This window comes from Mytilus californianus, unplaced genomic scaffold, assembly GCF_021869535.1.
Source record: "Mytilus californianus isolate M0D057914Y unplaced genomic scaffold, xbMytCali1.0.p SCAF_2, whole genome shotgun sequence".
Classification (NCBI taxonomy): domain Eukaryota; kingdom Metazoa; phylum Mollusca; class Bivalvia; order Mytilida; family Mytilidae; genus Mytilus; species Mytilus californianus.
The window spans coordinates 32,857,121-32,873,257 of NW_026262668.1; the positions used below are offsets into that span (position 1 = coordinate 32,857,121).

General features: G+C 32.3%; 1 protein-coding gene across 1 annotated transcript in view; it reads right to left on the reverse strand.

Moving 5' to 3' along the window:
• Positions 1–16,137, reverse strand: part of LOC127729717 (uncharacterized) — a 177,847-nt gene that overhangs the window by 52,486 nt on the left and 109,224 nt on the right. Inside the window, exons 39-45 of the mRNA XM_052237577.1 lie at positions 13,149–13,309; positions 9,151–9,207; positions 7,561–8,338; positions 6,824–6,927; positions 6,062–6,185; positions 2,105–2,302; positions 1,131–1,296 (exon numbers count right to left, since the gene is read on the reverse strand). Of these exons, the coding sequence (XP_052093537.1) occupies positions 1,131–1,296; positions 2,105–2,302; positions 6,062–6,185; positions 6,824–6,927; positions 7,561–8,338; positions 9,151–9,207; positions 13,149–13,309 (1,588 nt within the window). The remainder of the gene's footprint in view (positions 1–1,130; positions 1,297–2,104; positions 2,303–6,061; positions 6,186–6,823; positions 6,928–7,560; positions 8,339–9,150; positions 9,208–13,148; positions 13,310–16,137) is intronic.

The window sequence follows — 16,137 nt, forward strand, 5'->3', positions numbered from 1 at the left end:
TTAAGAAAAATCAATACACTTAAACACAAGTTATTGCCTGAAAATTAAAATGCTTGTTTTAGACCCTTTTTGGCCCCTAATTCCTGAACGATTTGGGCAACTACCCCCAAAATGAATCCCAATCGTCTACTTGTGGTATTGAACCTTGTGGTACAATTTCAGTGCAATCACAATACTTATACACAAGTTATTGTCCAGAAACTAGAAAAATGCTTGTTTTGGGCCCCTTTTTGGCCCCTAATTCCTAAACAGTTGGGACCATCACCCCCAAAAACAATCCCAACCTTCCTTTTGTGGTATTACACCTTTTGATTAAATTTCATAGAGATCCATACACATAAACTAAAGTTATTGTCTGGAAACCAAATGTCCTCGGAAGACGACGATGTGATAGCATTAAACGACTTCAAATTTTTTTGCGGTCGTATAAAAAAATGGTTTTCTTTGGCTAAGGACAATAACTCCTATAGGTATGCGTCTAACAGTTTTGATGTCAATAGACATTAAGTAGATCTTATTCTGAACATTTTTACTCTGTCAGATATTCTCTATCTTCAATGGTTTTCAAGATAATAACCAAACATTGCATTTTACCCCTATGTTCTATTTTTTGCCATGTCTGCCATGTTGGTTGGAAGACAGGAACATCTGACACATTTTTAAAACTAGATACCCCAATGTTATGTGGCCAAGTTTGGTTCCAATGGGCTCAGTAGTTTCAGAAAAGAAGATTTTTGAAAAAGTTAACGGCCGTCCATGGATGATAGAGGCCAAGTGATGTTAAAAGCTCACTTCGGTGAGCTATTTAAGGGCAAAAATGTGAGATTAATTATTGTGATTTCAAAAAAATCTGCATACAGTTATATGTATCTGATATAGGAATGCAAGTTCTTATTATTATACTCACCCAGTCAAATTATTTGCATTTATGAAAGCCTCTCAACAATTTCTGAATTTACAGTGATAGAATTTTCATAAAATTTACAATTTTTCATTGATCTCCTCTTTACAAGAATCTTGCCAGAAAATTTGATATATTTTCTGCAGTTCTTAACCAACTTTTTAAGAGCTCACAAATAGAATCTAACATCAAACAAATGTTGCTTTAAGAACAATCTAATAATATTTACGTTGTTTTGCCAGCTTGTCCTAGTCCAATGAACATAAGTTTTGTGCGATGACATTCTATGAATCCTCCTGCAATTCTCTTCAGAAAGGCTTTGACAGAATCAACTCCACGTCCAACAATATCTTGTGGAGGTGTTTCTAAGGATGGACAGTTGTTCAAATAGATACCTATAACATACATATATTATTCTTATGTTGTACTGTTACACCACTGTCCCAGGTTAGGGGGAGGGTTGTGATCCCGCTAACATTATTAATCCCGCCACATTCTGTATGTATGTGCCTGTCGCAAGTCAGGAGCTTGTAATTCAGTGGTTGTCGTTTATTGCTGTGTTACATATTTGTTTTTCGTTCATTTTTTTGTACATTAATTAGGCTGTTGGTTTTCTCGTTTGAATTGTTTTACATTTGTCATTTCAGGGCCTTTTATAGCTGACTATGGGGTATGGGCTTTGCTCATTGTTGAAGGCCGTACAGTGACCTATTGTTGTTAATTTCTGTGTCATTTGGTCTCTTGTGAAGAGTTTTCTCATTGGCAATCATACCACATCTTCTTTTTTATATATAGATAGCTCTTAAAAATAATTATCTATAGAATAGAGAATGGAAACGGGGAATGTGTCAAAGAGACAACAAAATCAGCAAAGAGCAGAAAACAGCCTTATGTCACCAATGGGTCTTCAACGTAGCGAGAAAATCATGCATCCAAAGTCAGGCTTCAGCTGGTCCCTAAATATCTATGTAAGTATCTAAACACTAGTTATCTACAAAATCAGTCTAGCTACTGTTGCTTTCTCTGATAATTACACATCACATAAGTTGAACAAATTGGGAAAAAGCAGGAAATGTAGGTCATAGTAGGACTCTGAAATCATACAATTTTCTTAAGTTAGTTTAATTTACAGAGCAAATAAACCTTAAAAAATACTGTTGTCATTTACATTTTCTATTCTTTTCTATTCCTTAAGAATCTTACTCTTTAGATTAGGCAAAAGTCCAACGTCTCCAGATATACCCTCTAACAACGGACAATGCTCCAAATTCAGAGAAGTAAGCTTCAACAAATGTTTAGCTTGGTACGGCACCATTGTTATGGCTGTATATGATAAGTTTAACTTCTCTAATGACTTCAGTCTAAAAATAGCAGGAGGGATTCCACCATACTCCTTGTCTCCTGTAAATAGAATTTGTAAATGGAATATGAGAAATGCAGATCAGTTTCTGAACCCTTTTTGTGTGCAGAATCAGTCAACAAAATGTTTCTTACCGGTGGCTCCATTGTTTCACTTTTGGCTGTTGATACTAATTTCTTTTTAACTAAAGGCTCTAAAGAGCCTGTGTCGCTCACCTTGGTCTATTTGCATATCAAACAAAGGACACTCTCCAACATTGTAGATGAGAATAGACTTCATGACAAAAATCTCTATTTTGTTGCTCTTGTATTACTGATCTTTTAGTCTGTTTAGTTTCTCTCTTATCTTCTTTAGTTTTTGCTCAAAACACAAAAGAGGGTAAAAAAAATCCTCATTTAAGGGCAATCACTCCTATGAAGAGTGACAGTCTACTAACTATATCGGCAAAATTTGACTTTTCAATAGATCTTGCCTTGCTGATCATTTTTGTGATTTAAAGTGTTTATTTATCTATTATAATTTAAATCATATAAGGCATAACGGAAAAAAAATGTTTCTCTCTAAATATCATAGTTTTCATGATAATAGGCAAAAATGAAAAAAATGGTAAAATTTGTCATTTAAGGGCAATAACTCAAATAAGAATTTGTCTAACAGTTTTAACGTATATGGACAATTGGTAGAGCTCATTATTCTGAACATTTTTGCTCCTTTCAGATTTTCTCTATTTATAACGGTTCAAAAAATAATAGACAAAACTTGCATTTTACCCCTATGTTCTATTTTTAGCCATGTCGGCCATGTTGGTTACTAGGCGGGGTCATCGGACACATTTTTTAAACTAGATACCCTAATGATGATTGTGGCAAAGTTTGGTTAAATTTGTTTCAGTAGTTTTAGAGGAGAAGATTTTTGTAAAAGATTACAAAAATTTACAAAAAATTGTTAAAAATTGACTATAAAGGGCAATAATTCCTTAAGGAGTCAATTGACCATTTTGGTCATGTTGACTTATTTGTAGATCTTACTTTGCTGAACATTATTGCTGTTTACAGTTTATCTATATCTATAATAATAGATAATAACCAAAACCTGCAAAATTTTCTTAAAATTACCAATTCATGGGCAGCAACCCAACAATGGGTTGTCTGATTTGTCTGAAAATTTCAGTGCAGATAGATCTTGACCTGATGAACAATTTTACCCCATCAGATTTGCTCTAAATGCTTTGGTTTCAGAGATATAAGCCAAAATCTACATTTTTACCCCTATGTTCTATTTTTAGCCATGGCGGCCATCTTGGTTGGCGGGCCGTGTTACCAGACACATTTTTTAAACTAGATACCCCAATAATGATTATGAACAAGTTTGGTTAAATTTGGTCCAGTAGTTTCAGAGGAGAAGATTTTTGTAAAAGTTTAACGAAGACGGACGACAGACGACAAGTGATGAGAAAAGCTCACATGGCCTTTAAGGCAAGGTGAGCTAAAAACTGTACATATGTAGCACTATCTATTACAATTTTCAGGGTGGCAAAGAAAAAGAGGAAAAAAATGTCCTTTTTATCACAATAACTCAGGGGTTAAAATTTTTGTTACAGCTCACTATCCCAGGACTTATTGGTAGCAGGATTTTACTAGTCCTGTTGAAAGAACTGCTAGCCCAGCAAGACAGACCTACTAGCCAGGGTTTACAAAAAAAATTTGAGTCAGTAGGAAATTTCTTTCTTATTCCAATTTTATTACTGTAAGATTAAGTAACAAAAGGCAATCTTGACATGGTAATAATTTGGGCATCAAAACAATGATTGACATAAAAACGACTTCAAACTTTTGAAATAAATTTGATGTTCTGACGTAAACTGTTACATTTACAGCTGCATCATAATATATGTTCACCATAAGTGTACTAAAATCGGTTTTAGACTTTTTAGTGGTGCAATAGCAGAACTTTTCATTTGTTTTAAAAAAAAGCATATTTTCCTAATACCAGATGTTTACTTGACAATAATAAAACATAGGCAAGAGATGGATACGTAAAATGTGTGTACGTTTCAAAGCTCAATTGAGTTTAAACAGTGATTTTGCTAGCGCTCGTCATTTTCGTCATTTACGAAACGGTTTTCAAAATGACGAAAGTATTCCAAATCAATTTCGTCACTTAAATTTGGAAAGAGTAAAAATATTTTCACATGAAAATACTATAATTCTACCTGTCTTATTGTTTCTGACAAGTTTATGACCCTCAGCTAATTAACATTTACAACAGGTGTTATAAGTTGTGATTACAGATAATCGGCTTATCGCCATCATATGGGTCACTTATCCGTTAATTATTTATCAACCTCATAATTGATCATCATAATTATTTTCCCCAGTAAAATCAGTCAGTCGGTATTTCAATATCAATATTTATCAACGAGCACAATTTGCAGTTCGTTTGTCTTAGTTTTGTCATTTGAGTTTTCCCTCGGACAGTTCACATTTTAATTTCAATATTTCTCAAACGATCATAATTTGCAGTTCATTTGTCGTAGTTTCGTCAAATGAACGTATTTTCGTCATATTTGATATAACTTTTAATCAAAAACTTTCGACAATTTTAGATTAAAATGATAGAACTTTATTCATAACATTCAGAAGTGTTTTCACGAGTCAAACAGGTGCTTCCTTTACGATGAACTGCGCATGCGAGAAAGTATTCTTATGAATTTAAAGACATTAAAACGTAAAATACAAAATAATTAAGTATGAAACTAAATGAAAGAGACAAATATAGTTCTTATTTAGCAAATTTAATTTAAAAAATGATAATTTCCTGCTTTTTTTAAACACGAACCAATCCGTAGATGAATCCGGATTCATTCTGAATTTATTATCCACTTGTCACTTCCCATTTTCATTTCATTGGGAAATCGAAAGTAAACGTGATCTATTCATGATAATTTACAATTTAAAGTCATTAGAATTGTTCCAATAAGGATTTGTACAAATCCCTGGTTCCAACTTTATAGAATTAATTCTAAATATCGATTTAAAACGTTTTTAAGGATAATGAGTATGAATAATGCAGTGAAATAGTCCTTACAAGTTCATTTATGCTGTGATTCCTGGTTTTAAAAAAAAATGGATCCCAAATTTTGCTGATTAGGAATGTACTCTGAAACTAACTGAAGTGAAATTGTGAACTAGATTTCTAGATCTTGTATCCTAATCTTCGTATTAAAGTGCCACATCAGTCAAATCATGCAGTAACTGCCTAGTATGCCTAAGTCCTTCAAAGTCTGACAAAGATGTATAGATAGTAATATACATCCTAGGTCCCTTGCTGCTACCCAAAATAAGGTTGATTTTCATCCTGCACAAAAGTGACTAAAGCCCTCAAAATCCTAGCTTAAACCCGGTTTTAATATTTCTTTCCACATATTTAATCATAAAAAGTTGATTTCTGACAAAATTTTCAACATTGTTCCTATTGAATTTTTTTTTTTTTGTGTGTTTGACAAATTAAAACTGATAAATGACGATGTTTAAATCAAAGCCTTCTTAAATGTATTCTGTAACTAAACAAAAACAACAAAAAAATGCAAATTTCTATAGGAACAATGCTAAAAGTTTTGTTCGAAATCAACTTTTTATAATTAAATTAGTCTTTATATTGAACAGATTGAAAATATATTATTGATATTGAATAAATACAACATCACATGCATTTTTTTTTAGGTTAAAACATGTATTTTCGTCTATTTTGAAGATATTTTTTTTATTAAATCTGTGTCTACAAAACCCATAACAACTTACCTAATGATTTAAGCCCAATACGAGGTATATTCAGGAGTAAATACATGTTCAGTCTGGCTAATTCATGCTGATCCAGTATGTTATTGTTGTTCAAATCAAACTTACTAAATAGTTCTTCTACCTTCTAAAATACAAGTAAAATGTTATTAGATTTTTCCATTATAAAAAAACCCACATTTTTGTTTTCCTTTTTCCAATCAAACTCCTCTTTTATCCTTTTTATGTCAATTTTTGCTGGTTTTTACGTATCATACTTATATTTAATAACAATCTTGTATTTTAATGAAAACATTGAAATTAATATTACAGGTCATGTAGATGTCTTCAAGTAATGTGTTGTAAGGTTGCTGCATCATTGATTGATTGATTGATTGGTGTTTAATGCCCCTTTCAGCACTATTGGCTATTTCCTGGCAGTCAGTTATTATTGGTAGAAGAAGCCGCAGTGCCCAGAGAGAACAATCAACCTTCAGCAGGAAAACTGACAATCCTTGTCAATTAAGATTGTGGAGTCACGTGCACTTCCATGTGAGGGGTTAGAACTCACAACCTTAGTGTCGATAGGTTAGTGATACAGTAGCTGAACTACTTAGACCTCTAGGCCGCTGAGGCCCCACTGCATCATTGATGTATACCCAATATCTCCTTGTGTGAGCTAAAAGGGACAATAACTGTAAATGCCAAATCAGCAAAATCAGAAATCATTTCTCCTGGCCACACCCATGTCTGATACTTAATCCATTGGGACATATATATCCATACCTCCTGGTTAAAGTAGTTTCTAATGAATGCATTATCTTCATGCCATGCTTGGTACATTGCTTTTGGCATTTCTGACTTTTGTTGTAAATGTATCCATGGTATACCTAGAAAAATAAAATGGCTACAATTAAGACTTGTCAACTGGTAAATATCATTTGTTCGGTTCAGGTTTAGCTCAGCACAACAAGTCAAGAACATAATTTATCAGACAAGTCCAGACAAATCGACCGTTTTGGAAGCCCTGGTAAATACCAAAAGTTCAAGAATAGTTGTCAGTATTTCCATTTATTCTCTACACCATAATAATGCACTGTAAAATTTCTGAATTTTTCTTACATTTATCAAATATGATAGTTGAACAATGGACAAAAGTGTGGAATTAATTATTGCATTTTCAGATAATTTGGCAAACAAATAATGCTATGAAAATTTAAAATGCAAGCTTTTATTTTGTGAAACCTATCCTGTCCCAATATTTCGCAAAAATGTTACAAAAATTATGAATTTACAGTAACATGTTTTAAGTCGAAATATTCATGAACCGTTAGAAAAATTTAATTATCTTACTTTTTAAAAAAAAACAAACAAATTAAACTCAGAATATTGAACTCTTCAATACCATACAAAATTTTCAAAACAATGGTTTTTGCTCCAGTACACAGTACCTAACATTTGGTCTCTAGATACTTAGTTGCAATAAATCAATCATTATCATAATAATTATGAATTAAAGCTACCTTTCATGCTAAGAATTTTCAGCTTTTCCAAACGTCCAATCTCTTCTGGTATAGATGTAATTGGATTGTAATCTAAAATTAGTTCCTCCAATCGGTGTAAATTGCTGATTTTAACTGGTACTTCCTCTATCAGTAATCCAGTTAATGTTAAAGAAGTCAACAAACTGGACACAGGCCAATCAATATCTAATTTCCTTATGGGAATATTGTAAATATGGAATACTCTTAGAGCTGGTCCTAAAATGACATCACTTGGTAATTCCTTTAAACCATGCATACTACTCAGACACACAATCTCTAGATTTGAACATTGGGATATGCCTGATGGAAAAATAGGTGTCTTAGCCATAGGCACATCTGTGATAGCAAAAACCTTCAACTTTCTAAAAGTTTGGAAAACATTATCAGGTAGTGTGTTCAAACTTACTCCATTGACTAGCAGTGTACTCAGATTTTCAGAGTATGGATAATAAAATTGCTTTTCTAGGGTAAACTCTGTAAGCATAGTAAAGAGATTCTGAGCAAACATGCCATTACTATGTGCTTTACATGCTAAAAAATTGAACACTCTCTTAAATTTATTGGTGTCTTCCAGCATATTATCGCTCGATTGGTTGTCTATTACAGACGGTTCTAGTTGTGACTCCATGTAAAGGTCATCAATTCCATCAGTATAATCTGCAGGGCTGTGTTGGTAAGATAAGCCACCATACTGAGTAGAATAAATACAACACAGTGAAGCATAAGGTTGTATCAACTGGTACAGTAAACTTTCAATCTGAAATTCAGATCACACAATGTTTTACACATGCAGCAAGACAATTTACATCCAAACTGTTGCTCTTTTCATAATACTGAAAATTGAATCTTAATTGATAAATGATAATTTCTATTCCCTTTTAATTGAATGATAATTTCTATTCCCTTTTAATTAAAAAAATTATCTTTAAATAGTGCTAGATATTTAGTTAGTTTCTAACAAGTAGAAAAAATATAATTTTGTAACTAAAAATGACAATTTAAGACATAAACTGAGACAACTGTTACTTTAATTGTATTCTAATGTATGATTTGAACAATATATACAAAAAACTAAATAAATAAGATACATATGGCCCATTATCTAAAATATTTATTGTAAAAACCAAACATTATAGAGCAAACGAACAAGCACTTCTCTTTTAAGTCTCACCACTTCTACCTATGACTCTAAAGTAGTGTGATACGCCAAGAGCACATGATACACCTTTTTGTGCATATTGAAATTGTTGCAAAAATAAATTGGAATATTAGAAGGCATTGAATCAAAAGTAAATAGCATGGCTCAGTAGAAAAACATACATGAGTTAAATTAAAGTCCAGTAACTCTGGAAATTGAAAAAAATTTAAAGGGAGCGTCCATTTAACAATCCCAACAATAACGTATAGTTTTGAAGAAAACAATCCAGGCATACTGGAGTTAGTCCGCAATATGGGGGAAATTGCCTTAATTCAAATGGTCTAGCAGTCCCAGGCAAATAAAAAATCACTTGTCTGAGAACCTGCTTATCAGTTTTTTCTGTTAATTCAATACTAATAGATCTGAAATACCTGTTTTCTTTCCAAGCCTTTAGTTGAAATCAACTGATCAAAAGCTGGAACCGAGAGCTAAAAAACAAAAACAAACAAAAAACATCATTACATAAAGGCTAGCATTTTGATCGCATACATTTGTATATTAAGGAAAACTTGTGTGTTGCTAATTCCTTCCTGAATGTAGATAAAATATTAATTGAAAGACATCTTTGCCACAATGTATTCAGATTTTTTTTCAGATTTTATTTTTGATTTTTGTACCCTCCATGTGAATTGGCCAATGTTTCATGCATATTCAGGACGATAACAAATAAAACAATATATCACACCAAATCTAAAATTGATTTTTTTTGGCTGTGCACAGATTGTTCTAATCTAAAACATTTTCAAAAGTTGATATAAAGCAAGGAAAATCAAGAAATTTTACAAATATAATAACATCATGGTTTGTTGCCATGGTATAAACTTGTCATATGTGAAATTTTATTATTATTTTTAGAACACCTTTCACCTTGAGTAATGTAAGTGCAAATTTAAGATTTTGTATTTGGTAATTAACTTTGATATGGCCATTTGTCTGCATAATAAAACAGATAGAAATGGAATTACTGAATTCTTTTAATTTGAAAACTGACATGTCATAAATAACCTTGCCTTCACATTTATATATAAGGCAGAGAAAGGTATAATATGAAAGGATGAAGTTCACTTTAGGCCAAATATTTGTTGACACTGTGAATCAATTTATAAAAGCACATTGTAAAGTATACCTATTAACAAATTGTTGTTAAATCCCAGCAAAAAACGAAGTTTATAAAAAAAATTTAAAGGGGCATTTGCTACAAGATGCAAGTGAATAATTTGACCTCATTGAATCCATATTCATGTGACCTTCAATTTAACCCCTTAGCTAGAGATAGGTTATGTTCAGCTATCAAAAGGAAAAGAATGTCAACATTGAACACATTTTTTTAACCTACAATATAAAATCAAACAGACCTAGAAAAATCCAATTGCACTTGTTCACTATCTATTTATATCTATTTTTATGTTAATATCGGGTTATATGACCGTCGGCAGTCTTTGGAGGTCACCTCGATGGTTAATTAGATGGGTCTGGACTAAAATACACAAGAAATGATGATACATATTATCGAGCCCATGCAGCGTAAATTGTTTATTTAAGACTTTTTATAATTTGGATATACGTTTTAGTATGTTATAAATCAAATATGAGAATTTGAGTTAAATCTATGAACATGAATTTGACAGCTAATGCCCCTTTAAAAAAGAACTAAGTTTTTCCCAAATGTTTATTCCCAAATTTTCACAAAAAGTATTTCTCCAAATTTGTAAGATCTCTTTTTAAAGAAAACTTCATTTTTATCAAAATTAATTTTCCAATTGTCACATAAAAATATGCATATCTACATATTTGGTGTGGCGTCCATTTCGCTGAACTAGTATACATTATTGTTCAAGGGCCAGCTGAATCCTACATACAGGTGTGGGATTTTCTCTCTGCATTGAAGGCCCATTGATGGCCTTGGGCTGTTGTCTGCCATTAGAACAGGTTGTTATCTCATTGACACAGTTTCCATTCTCTATTCTATATTATGGGCAATTGTACAACATTTTATCTGCAACTTACAAATTCTTTTAGAGTTTGTGCCTATGTCGCTCACCTGCATCTTCAACAACGTATAGTTTTCAAGATAATAAGCAAAAAAAAAAATGAAAAAGAATGGTAAAATTTATCATTAAAAGGCAATAATGAGTCGACTAAGGATTTCGGCCATGGAGACTTATTTGTGGATCTTGTCTTGCATTTTTGCTATTTAGATTTTCTATCTATCTATTATAGTTTTCAAGATAATATAGCCAAAATGAAACAATTGGGGAGAATCTTCCTAAAGCGCAATAATTTCAATAAGGTGTCGACTGATGATTTAGGTGATGTTTGACTTATATGTAGATTTTGTCTTGATGATCTTTTTTGCTAAAATAGTTGCTGTCTATTTATTATAATTTTTCAAAGATTATAGGCAAAAATGAAAAAAATTGGTAAAATTTGTTGTTTAAGGGCAATAACTGCTATCAGAAGTCCTCTAACAGTTTTGATGTCAAGATTTCCTCTATCTAAGCAGTTTTCAATATAATAGACAAAATTTGCATTTTATCCATACGTTTTAGTTATTTTTAGCCATGATTGTTATCAGGCGGGGTGGGGTCATCAGACATATTTTTAAAACTAGATACCCCATTGATGATTGTGGCCAAGCTTGGTTAAATTTTGCAGATTAGATGATATGTGAATGGACAACAGACGCCGATTGACGACAGACGACGGATCTTATCTGATGGCAAAAAGTCACACTGGCCCAGGTGAGCTAAAATTGATGGAGGACAGACTGACAAAAGGAAACTACTGTGGAAGTACTTTAATTCGTGGGTATCAATTTTCGTCGTTTGAGCAAAAGTAACATGTTCGTGGGTTCTTAAATTCATGGATTTTAGTTTTCTGAAGAAAAAAAAATCGAATGAAGAATTTGAAGCCTTCAGAAAAGAAGATTCTTAAAAATATTTATACATGAAATCTAGACTCAAAATCGTGGCATCTGGTGAATTCTAAGACAAGATTTCATGCTTGTCAAATGGACATATTATTAGCAGTACTTTTTTCTAAAAATTATGTCTGCACTTAAAATCAATTTAAGAGTTTGAATACTATAATTTAAATGTTGACAAAATTAAGAATGAATATGTGTTGAAATTCTGTATCGGATACAGCAATTTTATTTATCCTTATTTTATTATAGACAAGATGCACACCATATTCTATCATGTCTTTCAAGCTTTTGTTTTGTAATAATTTTGTAATATTATACCAATATATTATCGTAAAAATGCACACCTTTGTGTCGCTAAGCAGGGAAAAAAATCTGTAATTGAATGTTTCATCATTCATCACATGGCACAACTTTGTATATATATTTGATATCTCTCGGGATTTCCTAAGAGTTCTTGTTCGATTGATATAACGGCAGAGTGTTCCGATAGAAATACTAACCGGAACTCTCAAATGTAAATATAACCAAGAACAATAATAATAATTGCGACGCTAAAAATAATCCAATAAGTAAAATTTGGTCGGGTTGTTGTCTCTTTGACACATTCCCCATTTCCATTCTCAATTTTATGTTGTAATAAATAAAATAATTGCTTTCGGAATATCCATCTATGCTTACAAATTGTCTTAATTGAAGGAAATTGCAAAAGTAAACATTTTAATTGTTGCACATGTGTAATAAGAAGCAATGACACTAATTAACCTGAGATCAAATGATCAACAGATTAACGATCCTCAAAGGTGTTAATTGGGCCATAAACATGTCACTTAAAGGAAACGGTTACATAAAAATATTCTACAAATGTACTTTGAATTGTAGAATTAATTCTAATGAAATGAAAAAGCAAGCCCAATTATTTTTTATTCCGTATGAGAATTGTTAGGAGATAAAATGAATACTTCACAATAACCCCAAATAATTCAGTTGTTGTATTCTGCTGATCTACAATGCGTCATGTGGGAGAAAATCAGACACAGAGAGGGATTGAATTAACTTCATCATCACATATCGTCACCAGAAGTCTCACTTTCATTGCTCAAAACTAATTTTTCATTAGAATTAAAAGGTTAAAAGTCACACAGTTTAGGTTTCTTAAAGATTAAATGGGTTGATCTCTAGTTGTATATATAGTTCAAAGTGCGTTTTCTGATATTCATTGCATTCTCTAGATTATATGCCTGTATCCATGTAGTCAAACTTACATGTAGATCTTTTAATGTCTTGATTTGGACGACAGTTGTTATATTTCGTTGACCACTTAAATTTGTGAATAAGGCCATCTACAAAAACCACGAAAATTGGTACCCCATAAATAAAAGTACTTCCACTGTATAGTGCTCCCCAATCCTTGATGTGGGGCCCTATTATAAAGGAAAAAATTACCTGATATGCTAATAAAGCAACATAAGTCCAACTTTGATATAAACATCCATAACTTAGATCTACAGGAACAAACTGCTTTACAGGAAATCCTGGGATATCCATAAAATGGAGACATATTTCCTGTGGTTTCTTTAGTTTGTATGTCTTCTCTTTCAAACCATCTGAAAAAAATAGATATTATTTTTTCTAATTTGTCATCTGGTATTATACCAAAGTTTTATCAAAAACTATCACTGACATGGAATTCATGCCTAATGTCAAAAATGGTAATAAGCCTAAATTATTAAACCTGTTTACATTTTCAAACTTGAAAGATTTTATTCAGAATTCTTCTGCACAAACTTTTGAAAATTGAGGATATCTCAATCATGATTCCAATAATTAAACTATTCTTAAAAAAGAAGAAAAGAAAAAAATATTGACTAATCAGAATCATAATTTCCATGGTCCCTGTCTTTTTTCCTTCCAAATTAAAACAAGAGTGCACACGCTGAAATGTCTCGCCTTCTTTACTAATCATTGATATTATGTTGATAGTCCTAAATATAAAGCTTTATTACAACTGTCACATAAACTTAACATTAACCAAGTAAACTAAACATTGACCAATGAACCATGAAAATGAGGTCAAGGTCAGATGAACCATGCTAGGCAGGCATGTACAGCTAACAATTCTTCCATACAACAAATATAGTTGACCTATTGCTTATAGTTTAAGAAAAACAGACAAAACACAAAAACTTAACACTGAGCAATGAACCTTGAAAATGAGGTCAAGGTCAAATAAAACCTGCGTGACTGACATATAGATCATAAAATATTTCCATACACCAAATATAGTTGAACTATTGCATATAGTATTAGAAAAAAAAGACCAAAACTCAAAAACTTAACTTTGACCACTGAACCATGAAAATGAGGTCGAGGTCAGATGACACCTGCCAGCTAGACACGTACACCTTACAATCATTTCATACACTAAATATAGTAGACCTATTGCATGCAGTATTAGAAAAAAAGACCAAAACTCAAAAACTTAACTTTGACCACTGAACCATGAAAATGAGGTCAAGGTCAGATGACACCTACCAGCTAGACATGTACACCTTACAATCATTCCATACACCAAATATAGTAGACCTATTGCATACAGTATAAGAAAAACAGACCAAAACACAAAAACTTAACTATAACCACTGAACCATGAAAATGAGGTCAAAGTCAGATGACACCTGCCAGTTGGACATGTACACCTTACAGTCCTTCCATACACCTAATATACTAGACCTATTGCTTATATCTGAGATATGGACTTGACCACCAAAACTTAACCTTGTTCACTGATCCATGAAATGAGGTCGAGGTCAAGTGAAAACTGTCTGACGGGCATGAGTACCTTGCAAGGTACGCACATACCAAATATACTTATCCTATTACTTATAATAAGAGAGAATTTAACATTACAAAAAATCTTAACTTTTTTTTCAAGTAGTCACTGAACCATGAAAATGAGGTCAAGGACATTGGACATGTGACTGACGGAAACTTCGTAACATGAGGCATCAATATACAAAGTATGAAGCATCCAGATCTTCCACCCCTAAAATATAAAGCTTTTAAGAAGTTAGCTAACGCCGCCGCCGTAGCTGCCGCCGCCGCCTGATCACTATCCCTATTTTGAGCTTTCTGCGACAAAAGTCTCAGGCTCGACAAAAATTGCTAAATTTTACAATACTGTTACAAAGATGGCAATATTTTCCATCGATCCACTGTAATTTCCCTGATTACTTACATGCTAAAGGGCATAACTTTTGCCAAAATACTAGCCACGGATTTTTGAACTCAAATATATGAGATATTGCTGATGCAAAGCTTTCACTTAAATGTTCATAAACTCCCATGAGAAATAGGCCAAGGGCTCTTTCAATGTTGATTTTCCATATCCGTTAGATTTTCAAGGGGCATAACTCCCAATTTTTTTTTAAATTTGCCACTACATTTATAATTCATCCAAGATAATGTTGTGTTGATGTCAAACTTTTACACACAAAAAACTAAAACTCATCCTAGACATTGCTCATGTAAATCAATGATATAAATTTCATAAATATCTGGCAGGAATTGTATATGTGACAGCACTTATAAGACTGTAGAATGGACAGACGGATGGATGCTATGTATTTCTACGTCCCGTTGTGCAGGGGACAATAATAATTAACAACTAGGCTCCGATTTTCAAAAATAATCTGAGACATTGCTGATGTTAAACTTTTAATTTTATCATATTAATAAATTCCAATAAAATCTTATGAGAGCATTCAGAATGTCGGATATCAATATTTAATGTCCCCTGCTCCATTTAGATACTTAAGACAGTATAGGTCTTTATATTATATTTGATACATTTGATTTTTTTTGTCCAGTAGTTTCAGGAGGAGATAAAATGTAACAAAATAGCAACAACAATATATTTCCAAGTTTAACCAAACACTGAAAGTAAACCTATATCTTCTATTGCTCAATATATCAGTATGGTCAGTATCAGTCATCAAGAAAGTTTTCACTAAAATGGGCTTTATCAAATACAGGTGAATGGATCAATCTGACACTAAATTGGGCTTTATCAAAAACAGGTGAATGAATCAATCTGATACTAAAATGGGATTTACCAAATACAGGTGAATGGATCAATCTGACACTTCTGACACTAAAATGGTCTTCATCAAACACAGGTGAATGGATCAATCTGATACTAAAATGGGCTTTATCAAATACAGGTGAATAGATTAATCTGACACTAAAATGGGCTTTATCAAATACAAATGAATGGATTAATCTGACACTAAAATGGGCTTTATCAAATACTGGTGAATGGATCAATCTGACACTAAAATGGTCTTTATCAAATACAGGTGAATGAATCAATCTGATACTAAAATGGGCTTTATCAAATACAGGTGAATGGATCAATCTGACACTATAAAATGGT